At 50.7% G+C, this 17093-nt stretch overlaps 1 protein-coding gene across 1 annotated transcript in view; it reads left to right on the top strand.

Annotated features, from left to right (window-relative positions):
* LOC102459053 (uncharacterized) overlaps nt 1-17093 on the top strand; it is a 53461-nt gene that overhangs the window by 8529 nt on the left and 27839 nt on the right. The window contains exons 6-9 of the mRNA XM_075900733.1: nt 670-758; nt 1385-1502; nt 1944-1989; nt 2456-2547. Coding sequence (XP_075756848.1) covers nt 670-758; nt 1385-1502; nt 1944-1989; nt 2456-2547 — 345 coding nt within the window. The remainder of the gene's footprint in view (nt 1-669; nt 759-1384; nt 1503-1943; nt 1990-2455; nt 2548-17093) is intronic.

Below are 17093 nucleotides of genomic sequence, written 5' to 3'. Positions count from 1 at the left end.
TTTGATCATTTTTGTTGCTCTTCTCTGGACCTTCTCCAATTTCTCCACATCTTATGGAAAATGGAAAGGCCCCCTTTTCCCAGAAGACAACAGCCAAAGCAGAGCACCCCATTTAGAATCGGAGCCCTCGGGAGTGGTTTTCAATTGCAGCAGAAAAGGCTCTTGGCTCCAGAGTCCCCTTAATTTAAACAGGAAGGGGACTCCATTTTCGTTAACCATAGATCCTCTGATAATACGTCTTCAGTCTTGCGATTGGTGGGCTGGTTTTATTGCTCATGGGGTGATTAATGCATCCAACGACAAAGTCACAGAAGCCTGGTGCTATCGACCTTGCCTTTGTAGCCCCGTGTTTTAAATGGTGGGGGGAGTGCCTTCTGCCGGGAAATAGACACGTTGCTGTAGCTGTGGTTTTGGCACCTTTGTCATGCTGTGGCCAGCCTCCATGCTACCGAAAGGTGTTCTCTGCTTTGTGAAGTCTTGTGTGCAACATTACTTGCCCTTTGCAGTGCTGTGTGACCTTCTCTTTCTGGGGCCCCGGAAGCCTGTCGATTCTCAGGAGATACCCGTTTACTCTAGAGCCTCGGAGAAATAGGCTTGGCCTACCTATGGCGTAGGAAAGAATGATGAACCGTGCTAAGGGCTGTGTTGGTTTATCTCATTGTTGCTCAGCTGCTGTGGATGCCAGTGACCCCTCTTCCATCATCCTGACACAACGGCCGTTGGCTTCCAGTTCAGAAGCGCCTCCGGCTGTTTCAGCGGTAAGTGGTCCCGTCTGTGGTCACTCTGTGCCCTTTTGGTTGGAAGAGAGAAAAATGTGTGTGGCGTCTGTCCACCTAGTGCCCGAGAAATAGAGCTGGTGCATGCCAGGAATGACGGCAAACAATCCCCAGTGACGTGCATCAAGGGCTAATCCGGAAGTCCTTACTCTTTACTGGGGGGGGGGGGGGGGGGAACTGAGCTGAAAGGGAGTTTTGCCTAATTAAAGCCTGAAGTCAAGAGGAGTTCAGGCACGAAACCTTCTCTCAGGATCGAGGCTTGAATAAGCCCCGTAGGGTGTGGCCCAAAACGCAGGCGTTTGGACGGAAGAGCTGTGTCTTTAACCACTAAACAGGCCACAAGGCTCACGCCCTCGATAGCAAGGAGAGGGATTTGGATGCCTCGCTCCCTTTAGGCACCGTTGAACGTCCCAACCGCATTCAGCCTTGAGGAGAATGGCCCAGCTGGAGGGGACTGTGGCGTGCACAGGGGAGGTAACAGCTCCCTCAGGTGTGTGTGTGTGGGGGTGTGTTCCCCATTTGGTGGCAAGGCCCCTGAATGGTTTGTCACATGACGTGTGTGTTTTCCATGACTTCCCCTAATGCCCCAGGCTTTTGTGTATCGGCAGAATATGTCCACGTCTGTCGACCAGCTACGGGAGCCAGAATCCACGAAGACAGCGATATATGTCGGCGTCTGCGTGGTGCTTCTAGCCATCCTGGCGGGGGCCTTGGTTGTCTCCACAAGTGAGTGATTTGAGAGGGGGAATGAGCCCAGGCCACCCCTAGTTGTATTTCTCTGATGTTGTGGGCTCTTGTCCCAGAATGGCTGCTCAGAGGATGCCCTCGATTAGCTCCTCTCCGTGCCACGCCGGCTGGGCCCTGTTTCCGTCACGTCACCCCGTTTATGCACTGGGCTTCCCTGGTCACAAGGGAAGTGGCTTGTGCTCCCATTTTGCAGGCGCTCCCCCGTGGAGGCTCTGTCAGGGCGCACGGTTGTGGAAACCCCTGGTGAGTTTGGCCTAGTGTGACGCGCCCGTTATTTAAGACGACATTAAAGCTGCCTTATTTCAGGTTTTGCCCTTGATGTTTTCTCACTGAATTTGTTGCTGTTTAAAAATGATTTAAAAACTCATCTCTCCTTCTCCTCCCCCCCTTGTTTCTCCACCTATTTTGGATAATCTGCAGGGTATTTCCACAACAAACAGAAGCTGAAGACGTTGCAAACCGAGAGGTAAATGCTATTTACTCACTCTGCTAGGTCAACCATCGCTTTAAGAAAACCCTTGGTCCCAACCTGTTAGTACCTTTGTTCGAACAGCAAAATGGACCAGCCTGACCGTCCCGGACGCATGCTGCCATTCCCAGAGCGGCATGCTTGTCTGATTGGCTTGGTCACCTCAGGACAGATAATCAGACATCACGAAAAAAGTGAAATTCGTTATCGCTGCTATTGCTCAGTGCGTCATAAACAAACATGGGCCCAACGGTTGATCCGGCTCACGGTTTGTATCTCTATGAAGCAGCAGCAGATCTACAGGCCTGTAGCGCCCTATGGCTAGATGAGGATTGGTCAATACGGGTGTGTAACAGTAAACAGTTTGTATTTTCCCTGGAATCCCATTGCTGGGGATGTTGGGTGGCTTGTGTTTCCATTTCATTTCGGGAGTAACCGTCAGGGTCTGTTACTGTCTCTGCAGCGCAGTCTCGTTTTCCAGCCCCGAAGGCGGCGGCATCCAGAGGCCCTTAGAAGCCAGGGTGCGTGCTGAAGAGAATATTTACACGATGGACTAAGGCGTGCAGGCTTCCCTTCTCGACGCTGTGGCCTTTCCCCGTTCCTACCACACGAGCACAGCTGATACCACGAGGGTCTCAACCGCCCGGCCTGCAGGCCAGCTCACAATCTGGCTTGGGAGTGACGGCAGGCCGGCGGAAGGAGGTGGGCTGTTCTGTTCTCACTGCCCAAGGCCAGCCACCTTCCTGCCACTGTCCCACTCCCGCCCTCCCATGGCTCCCCATGCCCCAAGGGACGCAGCCTTGGGATTACTGAGGGCACCTGCCGTGGGCAGTGCAGGGGCTCAGATGCTGCTGTCCCCATGGGCCAGGCCTCCCTGATAAGCCTAAGGCCGCATCCCTTTGTATGGGGGGAAAGGGAAGGAAGGGGCGGGGCTTCAGCAATGGGAACAAACAGGCCCCCATCACCTGCCGTTACTCTCGTGTCGATTTGCAACACGGCTCTGGCCAGGGCCGACCCGCAGGCCAGAAGTTTGAGACCCTGGTTATGCAGCAATCGAAAGCATCCTTTTAAGTGCTGTGCGATACGCCTGAGAATATGAAAAGGGGGGCTCGTGCCGGAGGACAGACGGAGTCCCGTGAGGGCAGGGGGCTGGACTCGATGACTTCTCAAAGTCCCTTTCAGTTCTAGTGTTCCATGATTCTGTGACTGACAAACAGCAACTTGCACTGCTCTGCTGAAGCAAGAGGAGCCCATACATTCAAGGCTAAGACTTTGACCCACCGGGCAACATCCGTCTCAATCCATTCACCGAACGGGAGCGAGATGAGTATCGGTCGTCAGATGCACGTTGCCGCCGCTTAGCGTGAATGAGAACCCCGCTGCCAGGCCAGCGGCAGGGTGGAGCCGGCTGGGGCAGCTTCTGCGACGTAGCTGGGAAGAGAGATTTGTTTGTAACTGCCCCAAGCAAGCGGAGATGAATTGCATCATTGCTAAGGCAAAATATATTCGGTCTTGGTTACCAGGGAGGGTCCAATCCTGGTAGGTGCTCACTGCTTCCAGGGAGATGCTGAAACTCCTGCACTTGGAAGAAGTCGATAGGAATGGAGGGTATTCAGCATTTGGCGCGGATCAGACTTAGTACGTAGCATGCAGATATTTTATCTCCGTTAATTATGACCAAGCACGTTTCACTGTGGAGCCCACACCTCTAGTTCTCCCTTTAAAAAAAAGACTTGTATGATTCATACCATAAACCGCATTAGTGACGTGATCTCCCCTTCCAGAGCTCTAGGAAACTAGAAACCCGCTGCTACCCTGACACATGAATAATACATTCCTCTGCCCGCTGTTATCAAGGGGAAACAGAGGCATGTTGGAAGGGGAGGCTAGAGATCTCGGTAATGCAAGAGACACTGGGTCACATTTTGCTCTCCACTTACATCAAGCTAAATCCAAACGAACTCTCCTGCCCTCACTGACATTTTAGTTGGATTTACAGCCATGCACAGAGGCAGGAGATGGAGCCAAATTCTGCTCCCCATGCTTATGCCTAGAACGGGGCCTCCCTATTAATGGAACTGGGATTGGAAATTTCACCCCCTCCCCTGCTGTTTGGTACAGGGGCACGGCAAACAAAAATCTGGCTGTTGTCTAATAAGTGGGCTGGGAATGGCCATGCTGTTTCATTTGGCGCAGGCAGGCAATAGAGCACAGGCGAACTGATCCAGTGCGGGGGGGCAGACCAGTTTTTTTGCTCCGCTGTTTGAAAAGCCCGCTTCTCCCCAGATCTGCAGAGAACCAAGACCTGGGGTGTGGAAGGGAGACAGATCTCCTCTGAGATCAGCCGTGATCCACTCACTAGAGTGAAACCGGCTGGTGAGGCAGAAAAGGCCGCACAGCGGAGGCGGGAGACTGCTAAAGCCGTGATTCCCAAAGGGTGGTCCGTGGAGTGGTCTGTGACCATCTTGCAGGTGGGCTGTGGGCTCAGCGCTTGCCCCACCCCAGCGGAGAGCCTGTGCTGGTGCGCCAGCCCCATGTCCCTTCTCTATGAGGTCAAAGTGCCAGTGCCTGAGTCCCACTGAGTGTGGGTGGGAGGCCCCACGGGCCAGATGTGGCTTGCACAGGCAGACAGTGGTGCTGTGCGCTGCCACTCCCCTTCCTCCTCCTCTGTCCCTCGCTGGGGGAGCAGCGGTGCAGGAAACCACTCACCTGGAGGTTTTCCCCGCTGCTGCCATCGGCCAGGATCGTGGCCAATGGGAGTAGTCAGGGCGGTGTCTGGGTGCAGTAGGAGACATGGAGCCAACTAAGTGCCCCCATCTTCTTTGTGCCCAGACCATGCACCCCCCACCTCACTCTGCACCCAACCTTCTGGCCAGACCCCCATCGCCTCCTGCACCCATTCTGTCATTGGGGTGGCTGGCTGGGGGGTTGCAGAAAGGTCTGTGTGGAGCCTATACTGCAGAGTTTTTGTGCAAAAACTTGCGGAGCGTCCACACCTCAAGCGCATTTTTGCACAAGAAAATGGACAGTGAATCGACGGAGCAGAGGGGTTTTGCGGTAGATTGCTCTTTCTACGAGGAATAACGCCTTTTTGCGCAAGAGTTATTGTGCAAAACGGTGTGGAGGGATGGGCAGCAGGGGTGGTTTTGCCCCAAAATAGCCTATTGAAATGATCACAGGTGCCCTGGTGACTATTCGCTTTTTCAATGAGCTTTTGCAGGAGAAGTTTGTGCAGAAAATCTCTTTGGCAAAAAGCTTCTTGCGCAAGAAGTCTGCAGTGTAGACGTAGCCTCAGAGTCATTGCTTTCAATGGAGTTCCACCAGGCCTGGTCTTTGTTCACTCTTCGTCGTCCACCCCCGGACGGAGAGAGAGGATAATACTGAGCAATGTTTCTTGTGGCAACTCTGCTGATTTCAATCACATCCTGTATCTGAGACCCTGCTTAGAATAAAAAGGAAGTTGAGCTCAGAGACCGTCTCCGGGAACTCCGGGTTCAGATTGCTGCGGTATCTGTTAATGAAAAGCAATACAGGACAAGATTGAGATTTAGAGAAATGTCACCTTTCTGGTCATTGTAATCCTAGCACAATTATTTTGCTGTAGCCCTGGCATTGTCAAAAAAACAGGAGGTATTTTACGGAGACATTAGAATGAGCTACCAGTTCCCCCCTGCACTACACTGATGCTAGTGAGGTCAGAATCAGTCTCCGAAAGTCAAAAAGTGAGACCCTATCCATAGTCTGGCCGCACTACAGGCTCAGCCTCTCTAGTCTGGCACCCTTGAGACCTGACCGGTGCCGACCCAGAGAATTTGCCGGACCATGGCAGGTCAATATGGACTCGCAGCATTACCAGCACTTCCACTGCTTGCTGGGCTCTTGGGGTACGTCTACACAGCAGAGTTATTTCCAAATAACTGATGTTATTCCGAAATAACAAAGAGTGTATCTACACTGCAAGCCATTATTTTGAAATAATGTCGAGGCGGAGGACTTCTTCCTTTGACTCTTGTAACCCTCATTTTATGAGGAGTAAGGGAAACTGAAGGAAGAGTGTTCCTCCTGTGACTTCCTGCTGTGTAGACAGCACCAAAAGCCGAGTTAAGTTATTTTGACTTAAGCTATGCAGCTGACATAGCTCAGGTTGCATTGCTTGTTCCAACTTTAGCCGTGCTGTGTAGACGTGCCCTTAGAAGACATTGAGGGGTAAATTTGAGCTAAATCACAGCACAGAACACTGAGAGCCAGGACGGGTGGCTGTAAAAAACTTTCTGGCACCACGGGAAACTTGGCCACATCCATGCTAAGTGGAACTCCAGCTAACTGACATCATGCCAGACCACGGATGTTGCCGGACTAGAGAGGTTCAACCAGTACTTGCAGCATTTGGCACAGTCCTACATTTGCTCCCACTAGGTCAACGCATTATTGACATCAACGGGAGCAAATAGGCCAACAAAGAAAGATTTAAAAACCCTCTGCAGAATGGCTATTTCAAAGCAGACTTGGCCCTCTGTGTGATGCACCAGCCGGAAACCTAACTCTTTCAATCATTTAACCATTGAGTCTGCTCATCTCTTACCAGAAATCACTTAACTGAAAACTGCTGCTCTTTGTGGGTGTTTCTTTTCAACCAAAATGACCATTTCCTGTGAGAAGCCTCTTTGAGGATCTTTGTCCAATGTTATACTGTAGGCTATGTGCTTACAGCATTGTTCCTGTTTATGCTGCATCTTTATCTCGGCTAATGTTAGGCACCAATCTGAGATGGTATTGTCTATGCTTCTAAAACGTGCACAGAGCTCACAGTTCCTTCTGTATTTGCTTACCGACTACGGGAAGTCTCTGATTCCCCCGATCCCTGCAAGTCACCTGGTAACACAACTGGTCACTAAACAATTAATGCTGCAAGAAAATGGGGGGGGGGGGGAAGATTCACTCCCCAGTACGCACTTATGTTTGGCTTTGGCTCAGTGATACGGCTGGGCCTCACCCTAACCAACGACTGGTGTTCTGCGGGAGGGGAAGGCCCGAAAAATGTAAAGCAGAATGGGCTGGCGTTTGAGATCGCTGTTCAGTGTAGATCCTGAACATAGAGATGTCACTCGGCGTCCCCTTCTTTCCTCCTACCCCTCTTTGCTAGCTCTGTGTATGATGATGAATTGGGTATTTTGAGTGTATTTTGTATTTGTAACAATAAAACATTCTAAATATCTATAAAGGAAACCCCTGATTCCTACCTCCCTCCCTCAATGCAATTCTTTCAACTGATTTCAAGGAATATTGGATCATGCCCGTAGGTATTTTTCCAGAGTAAAGACACCCCAAGTGCTGCGTCTGTGTCCCAATTAACTGGTTCAGGATTGCGGGGCTCCCACTGCAGGACTAGAAACAGCAGGATATGGTTGGGTGGCTCTCAGTGCTGGGACGCCGTCTGTCGGAGGCACCTTGGGGCAGGCTGAGGAGTGCCCACGTAACAATGTGAGGAGTTGGAGAATCGGCCATGCCGGCTGACGGTAGGGGGCGATTGTCTGACGGGGCGCCTCGGTGCGGAGTCAGAGATGTATCTCCCGCGTCCCTCCCTTCCCAGGTATAACGGTAGCACCTGAGCCTATTCGTGGTCATGGTAACAGGGCAGACTCAGCACCACGGCGCCTCCTGCTGGCCGTTCTGGGCGTTAGCGCCCAATCGCCAGCGCGCCGCGCTCTAGAGGTGATTCACTTCTGCTGTGTTCACCAACTCCACTCGCTGGAGCACAGCACCCTCTGCAGGCCCCCTTCCCCTCCCCCAGCCTGCTGTAGCCCCCTACCTGGGGGGCAGGTGGTTTTTAATGCCACCGCTTGCCTCAGTTGCCAGCTACAGGCTCTAGGCTAGCCCCTGGCTTCAGGGGCAAGCTGCAGCCTGGATGTAAGCCACTCTCCCCACTGCAAGTTGGGACTAAGGGTGGTGCAGGAAACTCACGCCCACCCACTCCTTTGCATCCTTGCCCTTTATACATGGGCTGCTCCAGCGAGCTGCCTCTTGATTGTACGGTTGCCAGGAGTCTGGTTTTGAACCGGACAGTCCAAAATTTGAGATTTGTGTTGGGGGAAAAAATTGAGAAAATAGAAATGAGAAAATCGAATTGTTGGTTGTTTTCTAACTCGGATGGAATGTCGATTGTGATGTCATGGCAAGCGTGTCCGGTATTGTTGAAACCATCTGGCAACCCTACTTGATTGGCTACCCCAATAAGCCCTTTCCTAACTGGCTGGGGATCTGTGCAGCTGCTTTAAGATGCCCCGAACCTTGCTCCAGCCGGTGTGGGGCACAGTCGTGCCGTCACTGCCACCTATTGTGTTGGACGCATCTCGGCACAATGGGATGGCTGAAGCTCAGGGAAATAGTTTTAAGTTTCCCTGCAGAGAACTGGAGAAATGGAAGAAACCCCCCAGGAATGGAACAAAGAACCCAGAGTCAGTACCCTGCACCCTTTGATAGGCCACACGCCTGGGTTACAGGGGGCCGGTTTTCACCCCGACAGTCCGGTAACTGCGGCTTCTGTCGGTCAAAACTATGAAATGTCCGGAATTTTCTGTTTTTCTCGGGCAGAAGGCCGGTGGGGACAGTTTCCCTCTGCCTCCCCTGGCGGGGTGACCCTGGGGCCTGTTCAAAAACTTCCCCCAGCCTCCCCGGCAGCAGGGCCCGAGGCTTGCGGTTCCCCTCCCGCAGCTGGGGCCCGGGAGATGTGGGGAGGGAGAAGGTGTCAGCCAGGTGGCAGGGAAAGAGGCTGCAGCTCCTACCCAGGCTCAGGCGGCTGCAGAGGCTGCCAGGTGTGTGTGGGGGGGGGGGGGGAGGGGAGGAGAGGGAGGGGATCCTTTCCCAAAGTGGGAGCCCCTGAGCCCCTTCCCTGCATGAGGCACCTTTTGAAAGGAAGGGGAAGCCACATCAGGGCCAGCCTCTCCCCTTCCCCCACCTTCCCTGAATAGGCTGCTAGTCTCTGGCAGTCTGGAGCCTTACCAGTTAAGGAGGCATGCAGGACTGGAGGGAAGGGGGGGGGGGAATACCTTGCAGGAGTCAGAAGGAAGAGACTCACCCCCATCCCCTTCCCTGCAGTAGGCTGGCTGCAGCAAGGAGCAGTGTCTTGTAGCCCTAGCTAGCCCTACACTGGCTGCAATGCCTCCTTAACAGTTAAGGAGGCATGCGGGACCTAAGGGGGGGGAGGGAGGAGGAATCCCTTGCAAGAGGGGAAGGAAGGGAAGCCCCCACACCCCTTCCCTGCATGAGGTTAGGGTTCCCAGGTGTGTGGCTTTCACCTGGACCGTCCAGCAATTGCATCTTCTGTCCTCCCCCCCCCCCCCAATTTTTCCTCTGGTGGGTCTGATGGGTCTTTTTTTTTTTGCTCAACCAATTTTTTTTCCTGCCACATTAGTTTCATAGAAAGTAACGACCCTGGCTGGGGCCCACAATGCTGTCTGCTCAAGCCCCCGGACTTTGGACCTGCTGACTCCAGACATTCATCTCATGGCTCTTACCTCACCTCATTCATGGCTCTTACCTCACCCTGACTCCGGCCTGGCTCCCCGTCTGGTCACAGAGCCTGACTCTTGCTTAGTGCGCCCGGTGCTAATGGTTCCTCGTCCCTCTTCTCACCATTGGTATCCTTTGTGGAGGGCCCCCAGCCCAGCTGTTAGGTCACGGATGCTCTGGTTTTTCCTCTCACTGTACCCAGAGGCCCTCCCATGGAGAATGTCTCATATCCTGCACGGTGCTGTGTCATACATCAAGCAAATGGCTGGCAACATTTAACATTCAGCTCTTGCGGGGAGAGCAAAAATTAAACCGCACTATGATACTGCAGCTGCTTTAATAGCACCTTTGGACACTGAGGCTGCGTTGTGCTGGGCACCACTAACGGCTTGAGTGAGAGAGAGCCCATTCCCCGCAGTCATGTAGTTAACATGCAGCCGTATGCCATGGAAGGTGCCTCAGTGTATCTTACCAGCCGTCCTTTGGACAGGCAGAAAGGAACAGCCTTGCGCTGTTGGTAAACCCCGTTGAACAGGCTCTGTGTGTGCTAGTAATGTTAACGCAGGAACAGACTAAAAGGGTCTATTTGCCACTATCCTCACCCTTTTACTGTTAGGACTGTTTTCTTCCTTAATTTAAGAGTGTAAGAATGTGGGGGGGGGGGAGGGTTGTATTATTGAAAAATTTGCAATGGTAATAATTACTCTAGAATATCTTGTACTAGAGTTGGGGTTTTTTGTTAATAGAAGCAGCTATGTAATTCTTGCTTGCATGAAGCCACTATGTCATTTTTGTTTGTGTGAGTGAAAAATAAGGGATGTGTGTTAGAAGATAAGTGTGAAGGCCATCACTGGACCAAAATATTCTAGGAAGACGCTAAGGACAGATGTGAAGGCGCCAGGAAATTGCTGTTTATCCCTATTGAGATGTGGATGAAGGGCAGATTGATGACTCTAAAAAAATAAGGGAAGCACTTACGCATTGGGACAAGATAGCTGTGATACAAGAAGAAAGCCTTAAGAAAACCAGCACTCGTTAAACGGTGATTCATTACAACATGACCGTGTGAAACTTACTGAGCTCAATATAGAAAAACTGCTGTAAAACTGGGGCTGCTTTGCCATGGTTTTTGGGTTCCATCTTATCAAGACTTTCCCTGGAGCATTCTGCCACCATGTATAGGGTGCGTCTACACTGCACCCATAGCTCGAAATAAGCTACACAATTTTTCAAGTGTATTTTGAAATAGCTTATTTAGAAATGTGGTGCTGTGTACACAGCGCCAAATTGCGAAATAGAGCACTATTCTGAAATGTCCCTTAACTCTTGTGGAACGAGGTTAACAGGGATGTTGGAATGACGAGGCTGTTATTTTGAAAGGTATTTTGAAATAACGGGTTTGTTTAAAGATGCGGAATAGCTATTTCAGGAAACCAGAAGTACCCCAAAATAGCGCCACTGCCTAGATGCACTCAGAGTCCTACTCCTGTGATTAGTCTGTATCCTGGACTGGTAAGTATAACAGCGACTGGTGGAAATGCGTGTTGTGTGGGTGAGTATATTCTAGCAACTTTACGATTGTATTCATAATAAACGCAACATTTTGCCTTTCCTCTAAAAAAAAAAAAAAGGCCCATTTGCTTCTTAGAAGCATAACAATCCAAAGAACGAAACGGACAAGTTACAGAAAAGGGAGGGGAAACTGAGGTACAAGGTGGGGAAATAACTTGCCTATGGTCACATAGCACTGGCCAATGGGAGAGCTGGAAATAGAACTTGTTTTTCCTGCCACCCAGTGGGTGGCACCCACTGCACTAAGCCATGGTGTCAAATTTCCCATCTCTGACGACAACTTATGCCACGTTCATGACTCCTTAGATGCTCACCTCTGGACTTGAAGCGCTGAATCCAAACCGGGGGGGGGGGGGAGGAGGGGCATCCCAGCTTCCTTTGGTATTATAGCGCGAGGCCTGGGGTCCAGCTGGGGACGATGCTTGGCACGGCGCAAACACAACAGGCGTGTCTGTCTCTGTAATTACCAGCTCCAAAGCAATGCACTCACCAGGGAACACGAACGAACGGATTCGCAATGGACACGCCGGCACAACACTGCATCTTCCGAGGCCTCTTCGGATCACAAGCTGCCTGCTTTTCTGGACGCCACTCTGTTCGGCTGGACACCGCGTCTCTTCTCTTAGGAACAAAAGGGAACCATTTCCGGAGCCTCCCACTCAACAAGGAAGGGGGCTGTAAGGATGACCCGGACAGTTCTTACCCTAAGGATTCGACCACAGTTTACACAAATAATGTCACTCCTTTTGGCCCAAGCGGTTGCCCAGTATCCAGAGTTTTGTGGGTGGCTTCTAGAGGCAGAAGTTGATACTGGAGTCCGGTATTTGAAGCAATAGTGGGTGCTGTGTCTAGAGGTCTGGTCTGCCTGACCACAGCATGATAGCTCGTTGCTGGCGGTGTGTGTTCTCTCTGCATGCCAGATAGCACACACGGCAGGTTGCAAGTGAAGTGCCCACAAGACATAATTTAGAGGGGAAGCCACCCAGAATGCCCCCCCTGCATCAGACCAAAGATCCATCTAGCCCAGTGTCCTGTCTGCTGACAGTGGCCAATGCCAGGTGCTCCAGAGGGAGTGAATAGAACAGGGAATCCTCATGTGATCCCTCTCCTCTCATCTATTTTCAGCCTCTGACAAAAAGAGGCTAGGGACACTCTCCCTGCCTCATAAGCATTGATGGACTTAACCTCCATGAATGTATCTAGCTCATTTTTTGAACCCTGTTAAAGTGCTGGTCTTCACCACATCCTCTGGCAAGGAGTTCCACAGGTTGGCTATGTGCTGGGTGAAGAAAAACTTCCCTTTGTATTAAACCTGTTGCCTATTCGTTTCCTTTGATGACCCCTAGTTCTGATATTGTGGGAACAAGTAAATAATGTTTCCTTATTCACTTTTTCCACGCCTGTCATGATTTTATAGACCTCCATCCTATCCCTCTCTTAGTCTCCTCTTTTCTAAGCTGAAAAGTCCAAGTCTTTTTAATCTCTCCTCATACAGGCACTTGTTCCAAACCCCTCATCATTTTTCTTGCCCTTTTCTCACCTTTTTTCCAATGCAAGGAGATCTTTTTTGAGAAGATGCAACCACCTCTGCCCACGGTGTTCAAGATGTGGGCGCACCATGAATTTATACAGAGGCAATAAGATGATTCTGGTTATTCTCTATCCCTTTCATAATGATTCCCAATGCTCTGTGTGCTTTTTTGACTGTTACAGCCCATTGAGTGCCGCAATAAAGCATGGTCCGAGCTCCCTGGATCAGTGTCTGTAGTTACACTCAGATGTGCGTGCAATGACAGTGGACTCGGTGACACTTCATTCCCCCCCCCTCAGCTGGCCAAAACTGCTCCCTCCAGGACTCCTCTTTCTACACCAGTGTTTCTTAAACTTTTTAAGCCCGAGGAACACCAAACAATGTTTTTTATGAGGAACATCAAGGATTTTTTGTTGAGCCAAAAAAAAAAAAAAAGGTCGGGGGAAAGTTAAGCAAAAGAAAAAAAGTCACCTGCCCCTTTAAGGGTAGCCATTTTGAATTCTGTTGTTCTCCGCGACACGCCTCCGACTGCTTCGCGGCACACCGATGTACTGCAGAACACAGTTTAAGAAACACTTTTCTACATGGATACAAACATGTTACATACAGAGCCCCTCTGGGGTGGTGCGTTCCCACTGTTCTTGTATGGGTTCAATCCACATATCCCTGACTGTCGGCTGTCATCTGACTGGCCTTTTCCTTGCATCAGTATGGGGGAGGGTGTTTGTAGCACACTGAGTAGGAGGCTGTTCTAGTACCACCCATCTGGAATGTGCTTGCACAAGTGACCTGCTGTTAGCACTTCCCAGAAATGGTCGTGTTTTTGCAATATCAGCCCTGGGTTTTGCCAGTTTCTGGGAGCTTGCACGCAGGCAGAGCCTGCTCACAGCTCGCAGCCTGAGCTTTGCTAGCTGTGCTCTATCTTAGCAGGCCGTGACCTCCACTTGGCTTTAGATTAGCAGGGCTTGGCCACTGCCTCAGGCCTCTTCTACAAGGTTTCTCAGGCACTCTCTGTTAGCTACAGCATGAATCAAGTGGCAGGAGACAGTTTGCTCCTGGTTCCAAGTCCTGTTTCAGCCAGCATGCTGCCCGGAAACTCTCTCTTCGGCTGCATCTCCGTGGCGAGTGTGGTGGGCAATTCCCCTGGTTGTGTGGGCAGCCTCACGCTGACCCTCCTTGGGTGGCCAGCACGGGTTGCAGCGGTGGTGTGCCGGAGCTGTGCCGAATACAGACCCGCTGGCCTGAGGCAGGCGTGTAGTTGATACGGCTGCCTGGTCTATCGTAGCGACATCGTGAGTTAGACTCACGCGAGCTCACAGCGGCTGCTCTGTCACACAGCTCCCTCACGCAGCTGAGATTCCCAACGGGTCTCCCTAATGGCCAGTAATCTGGGTAGTGGATCCTACTGAGTCAGCGTTTTGGCCATGAAGAAGCTTAATTCCTTTTTTACATTCATCCTCAACGAAGATCAGCGGCCGTGCCCGCTAGCCACAGTGAGGTTCCACCATCGCGCTGCACTAACTTGCGCCACGCCGTGTCGACAAGCATATATATGCTTGCCGTGCCAATGTGTCAGTGGATCCTAAGGGGTTTAGGCACCCACATCCCAGTGACAGTCAGGTGGCTATGGCCCTGGGGCGGCTTTCAAAGTCCTAGCCTGTGGTATGAAACAGGAAGGCCATTCCTCCACTCTTGAGACAAGCCCTGAGGTAAGTGAATCATGAGACCAAGGCCCCAAGCCCAGAGCTCCCTGAGGTAAGTGAATCGTGAGACCAAGGCCTCAAGCCTAGAGCTCCCTGAGGTAAGTGAATCGTGAGACCAAGGCCCCAAGCCCAGAGCTCGGTCACCCAGTCAAAAAAGAGCGAAACTGTTTCTTTTCGTAAGTGACTTGGCAAGAGTTTTGAGGAGGGACGTGAGTTAGGAGAGAAAGTGGTTTGGTGAATAGGTTTCAAGAGGCCTTTCAGGCATGGACAAGGTCCTGGGGGAAAGGCAGGAGCTCATGCAGGGGCCACCATGCAGGAGGCAGTATGGGCACAAGGACGGAGCGAAAAACACGGAGACTCCATCAGAGACATTGACTGGGCTGCGGACCTTCTTACCCCATGCAAAGGGGAGCTAGGGCAAGGACGTGAAGAGGAGGGTGAGAGGATGGTGCCACAAGTGAGGAAAGTATTTGAGGTGGTATTTGAGGAAGACAGGCGAGAGGAAGCCTTTCGATTGGAGAGAAGAAGGTTGCAGCATGTAGAGCCGAAAAAAAGAGAAACTACACTGCAGCCAGGCTCACTCAGCATTTCTGAAAAGTATAAGGTCTGGTCCTTCGTCAGTGTTGGTACATTCCCGGAGTTCCTACCAAGCCTAAATGGCCCGTTCCCGGTGGCTTCGCTGGCTCATACTACAACTCCAGCTGTGTATAGGTGAGTGCTTGTTTTTCCCTGTTTCCTCAGAGACTGAGCGAGATTCATTTTGGTTTTGGCATGTTACAGTGCAAATGGTGTTCAGTGTTTCTATCTGTAGCTACACCCCACAACACATATAAGGTTGTAAGTGTGTGTGTGTGTGTGTGTGTGTATATATATATATATATATATATATATATATAAATAAAAGCTTTCATGGGCACAAACCACTTCTTCAGATGACAAATTTGACAGATATTTGTCATCTATAGAAGTGGGTTGTGCCCACGAAAGTGCATGATACTATCTACCTATATTTTTGTTTAGTCTCTAAGGGTATGTCTACACTACCCCGCTAGTTCGAACTAGTGGGGTAATGTATGCATACCGCACTTGCTAATGAAGCCCGGGATTTGAATTTCCCGGGCTTCATTAGCATAAAGCCGGCGCCGCCATTTTTAAAAGCCGGCTAGTGCGAACCCCGTGCCGCGCGGTGTTCCACGAGGCGTACAGATAGTTCGGAATGGCTACGTAGTTCGAACTATCTAGCCCGTGCTGCGTGTAGCTGCGCGGCACGGGGTTCGCACTAGCCGGCTTTTAAAAATGGCGGCGCTGGCTTTATGCTAATGAAGCCCGGGAAATTCAAATCCCGGGCTTCATTAGCAAGTTCGGTATGCATACATTACCCCGCTAGTTCGAACTAGCGGGGTAGTGTAGACATACCCAAAGATACTACAGGATCATTGTTGTGATTTTAAGATGATTTAGTTTCAGACTAACATGGCTACCCCACTGAGACATATCTCTATCTCTATCTCTTCCTAGATGCATAATAGATTGTAAATATATGTGACCTTTTTAGAAAATTGTAAACATTATTTGAATGCATGCCACTGCAGAAGAATGTGTTAGTTTAATAATTATTCTGACATACTATTTGGTTCCCCTTATTTGCAAAAGTTGTGTGTAGGCTTTGTTGGCTATTCAAATAGATTTACCAAACAAATGACTTCTGTGGTGGTGTTATTGCGATACAAAGCTAACTTTTCCTCCCTGCCCTGAGCCGCCAACCTCCGGCTGAGGCTGTTACTTTTAAGTATGAATGGAGTAATGCTTTTATAAAATGAGGCAAAGCGTGGGGTTTTGTAAAGCTCTCTGCTCCGGTGAAAGTCAAAGGGGAAACTCCAAAGGGAAGTAAGGTGGGGGTAAAGTTTGTAGCAACACGAAGCTGTTTCAGACACCCCCACCCAAATTATGTAGTGGTCTTCCATGTAAAACCTGACACAGAAGTGCTAGAAGACATGCCTGTTACTAGGTGAATTAGGAGGCAAAAAGAGCAACTGGGTAGGACGCTAGTCACAATTTCCACATCTTGGTGCCTACAGTTAGGTGCCTAAATCCATACTGAGGCATCTAGGGGGAAATTTCAGAAGCGCCTATGTGACCTAGGAGTACAAGGCTAACATTCAGTGGGTCATAGAATCCTAGGGCTGGAAGAGACCTCAGGAAGTCCAGCCCCCTGCCCAAAACAGGACCAACGCCAACTAATTCAACCTGGCCAGGGCTTGGTCAAGCCATACAGTCAGGTTTGGCAATTCTATTCATGGTGTGGCTAGAGCTGTTGAAATGCCAAACAGGATGGAGGAGCTATTCTAATACTTACGGTAACTGCAGCATTCTTCAGTCACTAGCAAAGGGACGAATTGGTGTTGTCTCGTTACAATCCCATTGAGATTCAACAGGCAAGAGAACATGGCACGAGGGTAGCAGGTACTTTCTGTGGAGCCCAACCCACCCTGGGATTTGCAGCAGCCCCAGAGAATCCAAAATATTTTTAATTCGTCACTGTGTCCTTTATTGACCTAACTCAATAGGAGACTTTACCCACCACCCCGTCATCCTGAAATGAAGCCAGTTTTCAAGCCTTAATTTGCAGTTGCTTCCCTCGTCTCTTTACAGGGTCAGAATGCCTGTTAGTCACTTCTCGCCCGGCTCAGCCTAGCTCAGTCGAGGAACGGCGGGGTTTCGACACCACCGAACGAGAAGTCAAAGGCTACTTGAGCCTTTTATTGACTCAGCTCCTTGAAAACCTC

This window comes from Pelodiscus sinensis, chromosome 17, assembly GCF_049634645.1.
Source record: "Pelodiscus sinensis isolate JC-2024 chromosome 17, ASM4963464v1, whole genome shotgun sequence".
Taxonomy (NCBI): Eukaryota; Metazoa; Chordata; order Testudines; family Trionychidae; genus Pelodiscus; species Pelodiscus sinensis.
The sequence above is the reverse complement of the archived record's forward strand: the minus strand, read 5'-3'. Positions and strand labels throughout refer to the sequence as shown.